The 16,504-nt window shown below is 52.1% G+C and overlaps 2 protein-coding genes across 2 annotated transcripts in view; both read right to left on the reverse strand.

The window, feature by feature from the left end:
• EEF1AKMT1 (EEF1A lysine methyltransferase 1) overlaps positions 1-8,132 on the reverse strand; it is a 21,844-nt gene extending 13,712 nt beyond the window's left edge. Inside the window, exon 1 of the mRNA XM_011360218.2 lies at positions 8,126-8,132. The gene's annotated coding sequence lies outside the window, so the exon portion shown is untranslated. The remainder of the gene's footprint in view (positions 1-8,125) is intronic.
• The window catches only part of XPO4 (exportin 4), a 66,017-nt gene continuing 51,536 nt past the window's right edge, over positions 2,024-16,504 (reverse strand). Inside the window, exons 15-22 of the mRNA XM_023530716.1 lie at positions 15,827-16,086; positions 13,843-14,136; positions 12,887-13,067; positions 10,204-10,322; positions 8,790-8,920; positions 8,172-8,289; positions 7,704-7,796; positions 2,024-6,182 (exon numbers count right to left, since the gene is read on the reverse strand). Coding sequence (XP_023386484.1) covers positions 5,985-6,182; positions 7,704-7,796; positions 8,172-8,289; positions 8,790-8,920; positions 10,204-10,322; positions 12,887-13,067; positions 13,843-14,136; positions 15,827-16,086 — 1,394 coding nt within the window. The 3' untranslated portion in view covers positions 2,024-5,984. The remainder of the gene's footprint in view (positions 6,183-7,703; positions 7,797-8,171; positions 8,290-8,789; positions 8,921-10,203; positions 10,323-12,886; positions 13,068-13,842; positions 14,137-15,826; positions 16,087-16,504) is intronic.

The following is a 16,504-nucleotide window of genomic DNA, read 5'->3' on the forward strand; positions in this document are numbered from 1 at the left end:
GGTGTTTGCAGCCGCTCCCCAGCGCCAGCATCACCGCCTCAGCTCTGCCTCAGACCGAGGCCTTAGATTCTCATAGGAGCACCGGTCCCTGGTGCCAAAAAGGTCAGGGACCACTGTCTTAAGGTAGGATGAATCTAGACTTTCCTTTTTTAAAAAAAATAACTCATTACCTATAATTACAAGAACACAGATCCAGGTGTTTTTCTTCCGTTCGAGTGCTTTATCACCAAATTACTCAAATTAACCTCAGTGTATTGCAAAGACGCCCCCTCGAAGTCTAGCCCGTTTTGAGAAGGGGACTAGTAAGATGAAGATCTGATCAAGACCTCCTAAAGCTTCACAATGTGTGTAAAGCCTTTAACTTCACGCAGCAAAGAAACCCGTTTTATTTCTCTGATTTATTTGGTGACGGCTAAGGTACAAAGAATTAGTGATACATGAAACTCACTTTGGAAATAAGGATTTTTTGTTGTTCTAGGAATAACATGAGCACATAATTTTCTCGTTCCTATAGTGAACTCTCCCACACCACCACGGTGGTGGCCAGGGCTACAAGGTCGCATTGGATTAATGTGACGAGATCACGGTGTTCAAAAACCATTGAAGTCCATCAGGTGTTAGACGTTGTGTTAGGACACACCTACGTAATGGAGCGAAACGTGTTCTGAGAATCTCTAAACGTAATGGAATTTATCGAGCATCTACTATTATATTTTATCCATCAGCATATTTTAAATACATGGACAGTCTAGTAGGGTGTTGATTTATGTGCTACAATTCTGACAGTGCGCTGCCATTTAGCGCTGTGTGGAATTTCCGAGCAAAAGATTTTCTCGTTAATTTCACCAAATGTGCCCTCTGCTTCCAGTTAGTTTTAAGAGTAAGTAAAATTAACTGCCATTTGAGATTACAAAGAAAGCACGCAACTCAATCTGGAATCTCATGTTTAAAAAAAAAAAAGAAGACAGTCTAATCATCATCCATAAACCACTCAATATAAACTAACTGTATTTTTAGAGATGTCCTTTAAAAAAAACAATACCAGGTTTTTCTATTTGGGACTGTTAAAATCATCTGTGGCTCTCTCAAATGACAGATGATTAGCCTGTGCCCAAGGTCCCACCCTCGATATTTAAAGGGGGGGAAATTAAAACTCAGTATGTGCTCTGCTTAGTCCTCTTAAACTTAATTTTCTTTATCCACCTTTGAAGTGGACTCAAAGCCCAATATAACCGAAGAAATACCATTACAAATCAATGAATATTCAAAGCAAAATCAAATTTAAAATGTTTTCAAAACACATTTTCTTTAAAAAATTAACTTTTCACTACATATGTACAAGATTTAAGATTAGGTAAAGGGGGAAAGTCTGTCTGACACATAGCAGAATGGTAATTTTCCAAAAAGAATGACCCGAACCTCTAAAAATATTTACTATAAATATGTCCCAATAATTTAATTAATAATTCTAAAATTATTTGAGACTGTGAGCTGAAACAAAAATAAATATGCTCAATATTACAGAATGTAAACAAAACATTTTCTTTCTGAATCCTGGATAGTGTGTTAGGGCTGGGTGTTTTCCCCAAAGGTAACGCAAATCTAACAGATGTGTCGTGTTCTTTATTTTTAATTGTTTCATGACTGAGTAATGTCCCCGGTGTCAGTCGTCCTATGACAGTAAAAGAAATAGCACCGTTTTAACCAGTTGCATAAAACAGTCTAAATACCCATGAATAAATCGCACACGGACGAAACAAAAATGTAACAAAAATATTTAGTGAAAAGACACACTTAAATCCCATTTATGGATTTAAAAAATACAAATAAAATTTTATCAACTTGATATTCAGAGCTTGTAACTGGCTCGATACATAACCTTGATTTATTTCTTAAAATCGTACTGTAGCATCTATTGAAAAATTAAATGTAACTTTGTATCTTCATTAGCAATGTCAATAGAGATAAATATTAAAACGGTATGCTTGTCCCCGGGTCTCTTAAAAAAACTGAAAAGTCTTAGTGTAAGTTTAAAATTTTAATATTTATAAATTTAAAATGTTTTACACGTGCTGAATGGTGGCAGTGCTGACACTGTATGACAATTAAACCACAAACTCACTACATGGAGCTTCTTCCTCTGCAGAGCGCCGAGTCACAGTACCAGCATCTGCGATCTGTGGACCGTCACGCGGCAGAGGACACCCCCGGGGCTCCCCTGAGCTCAGCGGCCCGCAGTCTAGGGCTAGGGGAGCACTGAGGCCTGAGAGTGTACACTGCTGGGGAGGCCTGGGGACAAGTGGGGGGCACACCCCAGAGCTGAGGACAGAGACGTGTGCGGCGTGAGCCTCGGGCCGAAGCACACGCCACGCTCCCACTCGCCACCGCGGCATCTCAGACCGGCGCAGTCTCGGCGACTTGGACCAGGCCAGAGGCCAGAAAGCAGGTCCCGGCATCCAGCCCCCTGGGGCAGACGGGCGCCCACTGCTAGCCATCCCCCTCGACCTGAGCCACAGCTGTTCTTTGGCTCCATAAGTCACGAGCGCCCATGATAATCCATCAGGAATACTCGCCATCTTACATCTAAGTTAGAATGTTTGACGTTCAACTTGAACCGTGGCTCGTGAAATCAATTTGAGCGTGGCAATATTCCGAATTTGGACTTCTTTAATTTTAGAAAATCAATTTTTTAAGAATACGTAAATGCAGAGTTTTCAGAACATAGTTACCAAGTCAGAGAAAATCTGCTTGCATTTTAAAATAATTTAAAACATTACATCCTCAAATCAGCTATGTTGTTTTGTAGAAGAACTTACAGATCCAAATCAGTTACTTATTCTCTGCTTAAGAAAAAAAAAACAAAACCCTAAGAAGTACTGAGGTTCCTTCTGCCTTGACAGTATTTTATTCAGAAAGCAATAATGAAAATTACCCGTCAGACAGCTAACTTAGTAAGGCCTTATGACAACCACCTCTAACGCGAGTGGTGGCCAACAGAAACACATGAAATCGTAACAGACAAAAACGGTGTCGTAAAGGTCCGACAGACACCGCACACTACTAGGACACTCGGACCTGAAATCCTGCAAGTCGGCAGCTGGTTCCCTTGGATACCTGAGGGGTTCTTACAGGTATTAACAGAAGTGGAAAATACGGTGGCATCAGAAATGCAGACTTGACGTTTTTGGTGAAAGACAATAAGAACGCTAATGCTGATGGCGGGACTTACAGAGATGCTGCTGCGTTTTGAAATGAAAATTGTGGAGGGAGAAAGTCACAACTGTCTCATCTGAACAGAACAGTGTAATATAGTTAGATACATGGCTTACAATAAAATAGACTAAATTCTTAAGATTAGTGGAAAAAGACTGCAAAGTCTTTTTTACATAAAATGTCATACTTTATACGAGACAAAAAACTCAACGCGGTGATGTTAACATGCTTTCCAACAGATTAGGAGGCAGCAAGGCAGAAGGACCCCAGCGACCGTTGAGAAGGACACCGCCAGGCACTCATCCCCCCCAGCAGCCGCCCACCCAGGAGACCAGGAGAGGGAGCCGAGCCTTTCAGCAGAGCCCAAGCATACAGGTGCAGACGCTGTCACGGGAATACAGATCGTGGAAGTACAAAGTCCATGGTGACTGAGCCTTGGGAAACGAAGAAAAATCAAACAAAGAATGAACTGAAAACCAGAGGTTAATGGTTACTATATATGAACAATGAAAATTTCATAGAACACAATTTTTAAAAAATCGAATATTCAAGTGTCCCTTTAACATGTAAAAAGGGAGCACAAATAACGTCTTTGTTTTAAAACTCTTTTGACAAGTTTTAATAGTAAAAATCAACTTACTAGAGTTAAGCCAGTGTTCTGACGCCCTACTGGGCCAAGAGCATTAAAACGAAATCCAAAAAACTGAAAAGCCAATAAACAGAGCTAAAGGTAAAACCGGACAAAATAAAGCGAACCAAAACAGACCCAAACTCAACCAATATCCACACACGAACGGCCGAAGAAGCTAGCTGTTGCAAGAAAGTGGCGTCCCCATTGCCTAAAAACCAGCAGTGGCTTTTTTCCCAGTTTGCCACTAATCAACGTTTGGGTGACATCTTAAGTATTATTTGGTCCAATCTGAAGTAAATCTTGTTTTCATCGAAAGTCGTCTAACGAAGCTGCAGCACTGGAATAGCGCGTGGGCAGATTCAGCAAACGCATTTCCGTCCGCGCAGACGTCAGAGATCCAGCTGCCTTTTCGTCCACGACGGCATCCCTTTCCTATCAACTCATCACCAGCTCATGGCTTCGTCACGGCGCGTGGCCCTACTCAGCCCGCCGTGTCTCAGTGGCCCCGGCGCACAGACGCGCGAGGCTCACGGCTGCCGAGACCGCCCGGGGCTGGGCCCCGAGGACACCGCACGCAAGGCAAACGGCGCTCCTGCTGCGCGCGCCTCCACGGCCTCTCAGGGAACAAAAGAGGACACCTGGACACACACGCAGCGTTTCAGCAGCTCTGGGGAGGGACGCCGTTTCCCCCGGCGGCCTGGCTCCACCTCGGTTGTTACTCCGCGGTGGTCGGATCACGAGCATCACCCCCAAGTCGCAGCTCCGGGCTCCGTGTCCCCGGTGTGACGCCACGCGTGAGGCGGGTGCCATTCCGAGTCCGTGCGTGCCAGGTGGTGACACCGCAGCCCGAGGGGGGCCAGGCGCACCGGTGTCGCGGCTCGGCAGGCGTGCGCCTGTGGCTGCACACGGCAGTGGCGCTTCCACGTCCTGCGGTTTATAAACTGGCTCTCGTCTCCATGATTTAAGGGGACTCGGCAGCAGTGCAAACGTCCTGATCGGGAAAAGCAAACCGGAGGATCTGAAGTGGGGATTTTTTTACCTTTTAAACTGAATGTGCCGGGTCCTGTGACACGAGGAAATCCCCGCTCCAGCGCGATCACTGCCCGACTCCGGGAGCAGTCTGCGGGAAGCATCGCTCCCAGCCTTCCAGAGTTATTGCTTAAGCAAGCCACCAGAGCACAGCGTGCGCCGTGGCCACACTGGGGGACATTCAGAGTCAGACCACGCACGCGGGAGCCTTCACCCCACTCGCCACCCCCAGGGACGCAATGGGCCGCCGGGCCCACGGTGCCAGCACCGACCAGCTCCGGAGGGTCACGCCGGATTCCTTACCAAGACCAGGCTCTTCCTTTGTACGCTCTTAAAATTAAGGCAATGAAATGGCTACGGTTCCTAAGTTCTTTTTATGGAACAAAACACACACGTATTTTCCTCTGCGAAATCTGGTGGCAGTTTCGCCGGAGACCAGCGCCACACAGAAGCCGCGACACCAGGTGACGTGCCAGCGTGAGCGCGAGTGTGCGCCGGGGCTCCTGAGACCCACCGACGTCCCTTTCCTGCTGGACTCGCCAGGCCAGCAGCGGAGGGAAGCGTGAAAGCACAAGACCACGAGCGCTGTCCACGTCTTTTGCATTGATTCACAACTTTGGGGGTGACGCAGGGGAGGAGCCTGTGAAAACGAAGGATCCAGGGCCCGCAGACAGATTCTGACTCTGAGGGTGCAGTCGGGCCCAGCTCCTCGGCGTCACAGGTGGTCTGCGAAGCATGGCCGGGCGCACAGCCACCTAACACTCCGTGACAAAAACTCTAAACTTTGGCTGGCCACCTAACGTTTGATCAGGAGGCAGAGGCACCGGCTCGGCTTTCACGGTGCCACATCTGTTTGCACGAACACGGAATTGCATTCTGAAAACGTCACATCACCACTCAAGCCCTACAGACAGGTGACCCGTGGTGGCTGACACCAGCAGCAGACGCTGGTTCGAGAACGCCCGCTCCTGTCCCCGCGTTACACACCAAACTGCCAGGCTCTGCAAAACCCCAAGTGGCCAAGGAACCGAGGACAGGACAAGACTCAAGTCACCTCTTAGCAATTCAGTGCACTGTGCAGAAAGGGTCTGAGTCAGGCATAGCGTGGTCTTTATTTTACACAAAGAAGGCCGCCGACATTGGCCATCAGCTCTTCTAGACTCTTCAGGAAGGCCACCTTCTGCTTCCGGTCCAGCGTGGGGGGCGTGCTGCTGGCAGTGAGCGTGTTGAAAGCGTCTGCTAACCTCTGGTAAATGACGGGGTCCTGCTGGCTGGACAGTAAGGTCTCGACCAGTTCCGTGTACTCGGCCTGGCGGGGAGAGATGGTATACGTGAGAAGCGGTGCCGAGCACCCCGGGCCGGGCACTGAGAGGCAGGGGCCGACGGCCCTCTGACAGCCCAGGCTCGCCGGCGTGCACGCTCCTCCAGGCCCTGCTCCGTCACCTGTCACGACCGCCCCACACGCAAGCACCGAGAGCACGGGAGACGGCTGTGGCCACGCGCCTGGGGCACCCAGGCCGCCGGGCTCCTGAGCCGTGTGTCACCCTTCCTGCCGCGCTGCCTGCCCTGCGCCTTCGACCCACGTTCCGCGTGTTTGCACCGCATTCTGTGCATAACGCGAGTCGCCAGCTGACTCAGCCGCCTCCCAGAGGTTCCCACAGCCGCTGTGTCCTCACAGCCGTGGGCAGCGGGGCTGTGCTGCGGCCCTTCCTCAGAGCGGGCCGGGCCACCCGAGGGTCTGCACGTGCGGCTTCTCGGCAGCGCCGGGTCCGCAGCTCTGGGACAAGTGCAGGAGGAGCGTGTGTACGCCTGTGTGCGTGCGTGCGCATGCATGGCGTGTGCACGGCGTGTTCGTGCGTGTGTAGCTCTCCCATTTCCAGTGCCCCCATAACGAAGCCTTCGACAGAGGTGGGTGTGGGGCCAGGGAAACTCAGCGGGAGCTTTCAAAGCGGAGCTCTGTCAAGAAAGCTGGCCTGCCGCTATTTCTCGCTAGCTCTTCGGGACGTCACCACAGACCAAAACGGTGAAGCCGAACGCTCCCTACATTAGGAAAAGAGAGGAGCAGATGCACCCCCGCCAACGGGCATGGAGCCGGAGGGGCTGCCGTAACTGCCCCCGACAGACAGGCCTGTTCACGGGGACAAAAATAAACTGAGCCCACTTCCCTGCTCACAGCAAGGGCCTCGCCTCTAGGCCAACCCAGCAGGACACCACACCTGCCCACCCTGCATAGCCACGACATGTGACTATGCTTCTGAAAAGGCGACCAGGTGGAACAGCTCACACATGTAGGAACAAGAAGCCCATCTTCCTGGCGAGCAAGCAGAGCCAAACGACAGAGAAAGTCCCCTGACCGCGACGGCACCACCTCAGGAAGTGGCATCACGCGCACCTGCAGCATGGGGCAAAAAACCCCCAAAGCCCAACCGGGTTTGAAAAAAAAAAAAAACCCCGAACAACAGGCAAAACAAAAGCCAAGGCCCCCAAGCCCCAAAAAAAGTCAAGGCTTCTCTAGCCGGTCGCCTGGGCATGCTGGGAAGTGTGTGGAGTGGGTTCCGGGAAACTGAGGCAGGTGGGGACCAACTGTGACTCTTCCCATACACCCGACGGGCACCTGCTCCCCTCCACCCCGCCGGGACGCCCAAGGACGGAAAGCACGCGCCCCCCGTCCTCCCACGCCACGGCTGCGCAAGGGCACGCTCTAGGGCCGTGCGCAACGCCAAGGACGGTTCACGGCACGGAAGGGAAAACGGATGCCGACGACCCGGCCTCGCCCGTCGGACGCGCACCGCGAACAGGCAGCGCGCCTGGCCGGAGGGACGAGCGGTACCTGATGCAGGCACACCAGCGTGTAGAAGGCCTCGCCGGCCGCGGTCGTCATCTCCGTGTTGTGCTTCTGCAGAACCAGCATGTCAAACACCAGCTGAAAGCACAGGGGACCCCAGTAAGGACACGCAGCCCCCCACGCCACGTTCCGCAAAGACAAAGGGGAGGGTGGCGCCCTTTCTCATCAAACGAATCGGAGAGTCAAGGAAACCGTTTCTCAAGTCCAAGGTCGAGGTGCGGGGTCACTGCTTGCTGTGGTGGCTTCGTCACATCCCCGTGAGAGGCACCACCCACATCAGTTCTCAGGAGCACGAGATGGAGCTGGAGAACTGTCCAGAAGGTGGACCCAAGGGCACGGCAGACACAAGGCGGTCACTTCCTCATCTGAACGAGGTGAGCGTCTCATCCAAGGGAGACAAACATGACCGCCCATCCGAGCAGGGCAGGTGGCCTGGCCGCACGCACCGCCTACCTTCAGAAAGTGTCGCGTCGCCAGGAACAGCGGTGAGTCCGTCTCCTGGGCTTTGGCGCACTGCTCGGCCAGCGGCGTCAGAGCCTCCAGGCACAGCTGGCAAACCTCCGAACTCATCCTGATCACGAGGGTCAAAGAACCAACCGCAGGGGACGCCTGGCTACGAAGAAGGGTGCGCCCCCAGGAGGGGGCACAGAGAAGCGAGCGAGTCCACGTGTGGGGGAGGCCCTGGGGCGCAGAGCTGGCCCTGGGGCGTCTGTGGACCGCATGCACACATGTGGGTTCCAGTCACCGCACACGTCGGACAAGAGGCCCCATCGCTCTCCACTATGGGATGAGGTGGACGCTCGGCAAGAGCCCAGGGCATTACGAACTGGACACCTGATGAAGGAGCAACTTGGGACCCAGGGCCAGACCCCTGAGAGCTATGAACAGAGTGAGAGGAGACGAGCTAACGACCGCGGGACTAGGGTGGTCACAGGGACGGCAGCTCTTTAGAGAGAGAACACGGAACCACAAAGAAAAACGTGTAAATACAAATTGTAAAAACTTTTCTGCAGGTAAGAGCTTGCCCGCCCCCCCAGTGACAGGCGACAACGATGCTCGTTTAAAGGATATGAGGTCATTCCCAGTTCCAGCGAGTACATCAGACTTTTAAAGAGATCTTCAGGCAGCTGCGGTATTTTCTCAGGAAAAATCTCACAGATGAATGTAATTAACTTGTAGTATTGATTACAAAGGGTGGGAAACTGAAAAAGGAAAGTTAAACGTTTAGGTGCTTATTAGTATGTTCTATTTTCGTTAATGAAATAAAGTAATAACAGACAAGCTTCTATGTGGTTTTTGAAACACATATAAGATATAGGAAACGTGAAGCCCTAATTAAACGTAAAATTAAGCCACAACGAAGGGAATATTTTAGTAACGTGAAGATAACACATAGAAAACATTATCTTCTGAATAGTCAATAAAAGCTACAATCAATTCCTAATAATTTTGTGTTTACCTGGAAAAAGTAAACAAAGCAGCCAAATCTCAAATTATCGAATGGCCTATGAATAAAACCTTGTGCAAACGTGTCTACTTGCGGTCAAGCATGCTGGAAAAACACAGGGGGACCCGGCTGTCCCGATTATGCGCCCCAGACATGCAGCCCTGCGCACTCCCGAACCTGTCTCCCAGTGGACAGCCCTGGACAGCTGAGGTCATAAGCAGGCCGTCTGCAGCTTAACTTCACTTAAGAAAACACAAGTCTAAACGTTTAATGCTTTATTTGATGGGAAAAAAACAAGAGTCCTGAAGCCAATCGCTACAGAGCTGACTGATGCCCCAGCTTGCGGCCATGTATGGTCAGGGGCTCTGGTCCACTGGAACTCGTGCCCGCTGGGACACTGTCACAAGAGACAAGGGTGGCCGCCGCCCGCTCAGTCTGCCCTCTGGCCCCGCGCTGTCTGCGTGCGCGCACAGACACACGCCACCCTCTCCTCTGCCCCGCACCCTCTCTGGCATCCGTGAACAGGAGCAAGCCAGCTTCATTCGCCACCACTGCCCCAGCACTGACGGCTGACGCCAAGGTGCACGCAGCCAGAAGGCACGACCCTGAGACGCTGCGTGAGTCCTGGCTTCCCGCCACCGTTTCTACGGGGAGCAACTGTGAACTCCTTCCACCGCGCGACCCTCGGCCTCAGCCAAGGGTCCAGAACCTACCAGAGGGGCGCGTGCGCGCAAACATCTAGCTCGGTTTGGCTGCTTGGTGACCACTGAGAAGGAAATCAAACTGCCAATCCCAGACCCCGGCTCCTAAAGAGCCTCTTTCCTGCCGTAGCTGTATGGTGACTGCAGGACTCGGGCAGGACAGGGCGAGGGCCTGCGCCCCGGGCTGCAGACTCGCGAGAATGACGGTGACGGTGACGGCAAGGCACGAGGTCACCTCCGCATGCACTCATCGGCTGAGCCGCGCGCACCCTCGCCTGGACTGTCTCTGAGCCTTGAGCACGGACGGTTGAGGTCCACACCCCCTTCCCCCCATTACCTTCAGGAGGTCCTGTGACATCAGGGGCAGGATGAGGTTCACTCCGTACAGGACGACGTCGGCCGCGGAGACGGACCTGCCCGCCGCTCGGCCTGGCTCCTGCCCTCTGAACACCTCGTCTGGCGGGACAGGGACAGTGTGGCTGAGAGGTGGCATCGACGAGCCCATGAGGCTGGGCCTGCCCCACCCCAGGAAAGTAAGAACTGGCTCGCCCCTGAGCACTGTGACCCGTGCGGGACGAGACCACAGGTGCCAACTCGCCCTGGGTCGCCTTCTTCATTTCACTATGTAGGGTCCCCGAGTTCTTAACGCGGATGATACTGTGCTTTACGTTACCTTTCTACAGTGATGAAAACTAATGCTACTCCACTAAAATGCTGGCCATACTGTGTGTTAAACAACTTCCACGGTAATATCTACTTTATCTCTTAGATGTATAGAAGTTTTCTAAGCCAAAAAGGAGTAGGGGGGAAATACAGAAATTAAAATGTTACATAAAAAAGTAGTTTTTTAAAAAAGGTGCCAGTATGACAAAGGGTTCACATCCTTAGTATATAAAGAATGTATATAAATTAATAAGAATTCTAAGACCTTTAAATAGATAAGTGAGGAAAATCCATGAACAAATACGTAACAAAACCCCTAACTCAAGGGAAAACACTGCATTCTATTTATTAATCAAGCCATGTAAATTGTTTTAAAGTTACTACTTCGGATTCATTAAATTAAAAATGGCTTTTAACGACAGCACAAACGCTGGTGAGAATGCAGAGTGACGGTTACATGCGGGGGCCCCGTGGGCACCACGTACACTAAGTAAGGGTGTGGTCGAAGGTCAGACGGAGACCTGTCCACAGATGTGACCGCTGCGTCAGTGTTTGTAACAGCAAAGCCGTAAATACTCCCGATGTCCAGTATTACTGACACTGGCTGAATTCCAGTGTGGAAAACCGTTCAGCCATCAAAGTCATAAAAAACGTTAGTGACACGGAAAAGGCCGACAGGACATGAATGAAAAAGGCAGAATATCACATCAAAGAAGCAAAAGGGAGATTGCAAAACGCAAGTCACACGTGACTCTGGACTGCGCCGAACACGGGAGTCTCCCGTCTCTGTCCTTTGAAACTTCTCTGTTAAGAGTGACCAGTTTTAGAACGATGGGGGAAAAGGTTAAAATGAGCAAAAACACACTTCCACTTAAAGACCACGTTCGGGCCTAATTCGGAACTTCCCTGCAGGGCTGGATGCACTGTCTCCCACGGCCGGCGGGTGACAGGAAGCCGGGCCTGGCCTGGCGCTGCCCAGTGGTCCCCTCGAAGACGGGCTCCGGGCGGCAGAGGCTGCGGCCTGGGCTCGTGGGACCAGCTGTCGCCGGCTCTGCTGAGTGAGGCCGCAGACGCCACCCTGGGCCATGCCTCCAACCGCTCGCCCACCTGCTGTTCTGTATTTTTAATTATTTAATTAAAAATAATTAAACCGTCATCGTCCCTGTCATCCACTTTGCTGGCGGAAGCCGCCCTTGCAGCCCCTCCTTCGGCTCTTTCTCCTAAACGTCACCCGTCTGCCCTTTGCTTCCCGCCCCGTCGCGCTTCAATCCTGCCTGTTTCAACCTCAGTGTCTTAATGTTTTGCCGCCGTTTTCACCTTTTTGCCCCTTTATTCTGACCCCTCCCCGGCAGCCCCAGCACCGCCCTCAGAATGCCACAGGAGCGCAGGCGGCCCGGTGGCTCTGGGCCTCGCTGCCGGCCCTCGAGCCGCCATGGGGCGGGGGCTGGGGGGTCGGGGGCTCGGTGCAGGGGGTGCTAACCGCCGCGGACCTGCAGGCCAGCACGGGGCGCACTTCCCAAGGGCAATGCTCGGCAGCCAGATTAGGGGACCCGGCCTGAGGGGCACACGGGTGACGCTGGGCGACAGGCGGGCCTGGCCGAGTGGCAGCTGCACCCGGGGTGGAAAGGGCTCACGGAGGGGTGGGGACGGGGCCCGCCTAACGCTTTACCGGGCACCCTGGGACTGCGGGGACCCTGGTCAGCGAATGAGGAAAGACAGCAAGAACCACTCAGGACGGGGCTCGCACAGGGACCAGTGTCCACGACACCTGGCGTCTGCGCTACAGGGGACGAGGGGACGCAGAAGGGACCGGTCTTCTCGGAGGACGTGAGCTCCGTCCTGTGTTGGCGCAGTGGGGAGGGAGGGACAGTCCCCCAGCACACGAGGTCGCACACAGGAGGCTACTGCCTGCAGCGACAGCGACCTTTTGCCTCCTGGCTGCCAGACACAACGCCAGCCCCAACAGGCGCCCAGCTCCCGGCACAGCTCCCTGGAACCACTGCCATCACGCCCGGCCCATGGTTGGGTGGGGCACAGGAGGCTGGCCGACGTCCCCAGGGCCGCTAGCGCCATGGGAGTCTGGAGCCCCGCCCCGTGAGGGCTCTGGCTGACAGCCCGCGGGCCCAGTCTGTGCACAAGGGCGTCAGCGCCTCCCGTGTCTCCCGTGTCCCTGCCTCACGCTGGGTCATACACACCTGCCTCACGCTGGGTCATAACCGGTGCCTGGCGCGTCATAAGAGCCCAATAACTGGGGGACGTGCTTACCGCCCTCGCAAGGAGAACCCAGCTGGCAGGGCGTGAGCCTCGCCCTCACTCCAGCGTCCCCCTGCTCGGTCAGGCCCGCACCGCGCCCTCACCCGCGTCGCTGAAGTCGATGAGCTCCTTGGACAGCAGGTTGGTGAGCAGCTCCATGATGAGCAGCAGGTCCTGGTACTGCTCCTCCTCGGCCGTCACGTCGAGCCTCTGCCGCCCCAGGTTGTTCCGGGAGTACACCTGCAGCAGCGCCAGGCAGGCCTCGTACAGGCTCACGGCGCGGGCCTGCGGGGCACGTGGCCGGCGGCCGCGCGGAAACAGAGCCGAGGGGACGTTTAGGGTGCGAGCCAGCACACCTGCTCAAACCCCCCACTGACGCTCGCTCTGAGCTGGGCTAGAGAGTCAACGGAGATGCCAAAGCACGTGCTGAAGGGTGGCCGTGCTTAAAACAGCATCCGACTTGTTTGCTCGACCAGAGAGAGAATGCTAGAGAGAGATGTTCCTTTGACCGAACAATAAAATTACACATCAGGAGCCCAAATTAAATGATTTGGAACAAGACTTACGTTACTCTGCTAACAAATACGAATATATTTTTAAAACTGTTTTAAAATGGCTTTCTAAATAATTTAATGGGACAAAAAAAAAATGCATCTTTGCTTACTGAATATAAAAGAATTTCCTGCGTTTCAACACCCATCTGTTTTACAAAAGATACAAATTGCCATTTAAAATGTTAAGCCTTAGGGTTCTTTCTACCACAGAGAAAGTGGTTAAAACTTTCTACCATTATCCATTTGTTTTATTCCTCATCTGGTCGAGTCTGATTTAATAACACATTAGCCCAAAGAAATTAATGTATTTTTAGGGCAAGAATTTGTATTCATTCAACATGCCTTCCTCTGATTTCTGAGTTCTTTGAAAAACAATCTTTTTGAAAAATCTTTTAGAGGCATAAAAATAGATAACGACCATTAAATTCGAAGTAAAGAACCTACCATTATTTTATCATAGCTTCAGGGAGTTTTGGTCCTGAATGACAGAATCCGAAAGGGCTCACCTCTCCGAGATAGCATATCTGTTTATGTGCAACTTCAACAAAAACTTCTATGATGAGATTGACGGTCTCGGGGGTGTTTTTGTACACTTCCATCAAGCCGATGCAGTTGGTAAGGAAGTCCATTAGAAAGTTAAAGAGGATGGCGACGTTGTCGATCTGGGTGGCTTCGGCAATGCCGCACAGGGCCTCGAGCGTGGCCGTGATCTCCTGCTTGACCCCCTCCTGCTGGCACACCTGCTGGAAGTTCTCCTGGTTTATCACCCCCAAGAACCGCTGCTGCAGAGGCTGCAGAACCTACAAAACACAGCATGAATTTCTAAAAGGCTGATGCACAACCTCATTTATTTTTTAAACTTTAAGTCCTCAGCTTGGATAAAGAGTCACTTTCCAAACATCTCTAACATTTAAAGGCAGAAAAAGCACAGCAAAGACCATGTGAAGCACACGTTACACTGCCCGTTCTGAGGGCCATCGCGACCCCTGGTTGTTGTGCAGAAACACAGGCACACGGAAAGGCGCCTAACGTCACCAATCACCAGGGAAACGCAAGTCACACGCATAGTGAGCCGCCGTCCCCTCACACCTGTCAGGACGGTCATCATCAAAAGACAGCGGACAGCCAGTGCCACGAGGACGTGGAGGCGGGAAGCCCGTGTGTGGCCTCCGTGGACAGTCCCCAGAAAATTAGGACTAGAACTACCTTGCGACCCAGCAGTCCCACTTCTGGGAACATACTCAGAGGAGACGAAAACGCCAATTCAAAAAGACATCGGCACCCCCATGCCCACGGCAGCACCGTGTACAAAAGCCAAGGCCTGGAAACACCTGTGTCCATGGATGGAAAATGGGCATAGAAGTGTGGCGTATCTGTCTATATCCAAATAAATAAGTACGCATGCATTTATACACGTAAGCACACACACATACACACAATGGGACACTAATTCAGCTTTTCACACTCATAAAAAGAAGGCAATCCTGATACTAGACGACACGGACGGACCTAGAGTGTGAGACGCTAAGTGCAGTAGGTCAAACGGAGAAAGACAAACACTGCGTCGTCTCATCCGTATGTGGAATCTATGTGACCGCGCTAACGCTGCCTGCTGTGTGGCGCACAGGAGAGCTTTCGAGACTAAATCCTAAAAGCTCTCTCACCAGGAAACATTTTTTCCTTTCATGGCTCTTTCTTTTTGTTGTGTCTATGTGAGATGGAGAGTGACTTACTGCAGCGACCCTCCATGTGGCACAGGAGGTGGTATGGGTTGCACTGTGTCCCCCAAAATCGGTGTGCTGGAGCCCAACCCCTGGGACCGCAGCACGGCCTCCTGTGGACACTGGGCAGTTTCAGAGGTAATTAAGATGAGGGTTTAGGGTGCAGCCCTAACCCAGTATGACTGGTGTCCCCACAGAGGGGAGACCTGGACGCAGACGTGCCGACAGGGACAAGGTCACGTGAACACGCAGGCAGAGATGGGGCAAGGCAGACCGCCCGCAACCACCAGAGGCTGGGGACGGGCGGTTGTCTATCACCGAGGGAAACACTCTGCAGCACCCGGCCCTCAGACCTCCAGCGCCCAGAACGGGAGACGACACGTTTCTGTCGTGTAAGCCGCCGGGACTGTGATGGTGCCGCGCTGACTGCAGCTCTACAAAGCAGTACGAGGTGAATTTGTATCTCCCTGTTCAACAAAAAGAACATCTCACTGAATCATAACGAAGTATTAATACACTGGTTCAGGCTCTCATCTGAGTTGGGGAAAAACGCGTCTAAACAGTTGATGATACTCGACGCTATCGCATCGGCAGATGTGGACAGTCGTGAGATGATGTTTGCAAGATAGTAAGTTTCAACCGTCCGTCGGGAGGGAAAACACCAGAGCAGCGGTGACCGACAGTCACACCTCCCCTGACGGCCTCCCGGCAGCACACACACGACGAGCACAGTCACACGAGCGGGCGTGAGGAGAGCGAGGGCCGTCACCTCAGTCCAATACTGCTGCTTGGTCTCTGAGTCCATGTGCGCAAAGCCTCCCAAGACGAGTGCCTTCATCAGCGTCCTCTGCACGGGGCTGGACAGGAAGTGCAGGGGCGGGCTGCGGCTGGCAAACTGCTTCGCCAGGTTCCACCAGTTCTCACACTGGATTACCAAGTTTGCCCTACGGGAGAAACAGCAAAGCATTACACGTGCTTCCCACATCGCACGTGTGCTACGCAGCCGAAAACGGACGGCGCCTGGATGGACTTTTAAAGCTCAGTAACTTCGGCACAGACTTTGGAGCCCATGAACCTGTATAAACTGGTAAACTGACCACACAAAATGCAACGCGCTGATAACAACAGTAACAACAGCCCCAAGTCTCACGCCTGAGACCGAGCCTTGTCGAACGAGATACTCTGTATGAAATGCCTGGAACAGTGCCCAGAAAATTAGAAGAATTCAACAAATAGTAGCCAATGACAATGGCAATAATAATGATCATATTCTTATGCAATAAGAAAAATGAAAACACTTGTGGAATTTGTTGTAGAAAGCACTAAAAATCTTACTTTGCAAAATTAAATTAAATGTAATTATTAAAGCATCAGTTTTCCCATCTTGAAAATGGGGTAATACTAACAGGCTACCTGAAAAATCAAATGAGACTATCCTATATTAAAG

This window comes from Pteropus vampyrus, unplaced genomic scaffold (genome assembly GCF_000151845.1).
Source record: "Pteropus vampyrus isolate Shadow unplaced genomic scaffold, Pvam_2.0 Scaffold52, whole genome shotgun sequence".
In the NCBI taxonomy this organism is placed as follows: domain Eukaryota; kingdom Metazoa; phylum Chordata; class Mammalia; order Chiroptera; family Pteropodidae; genus Pteropus; species Pteropus vampyrus.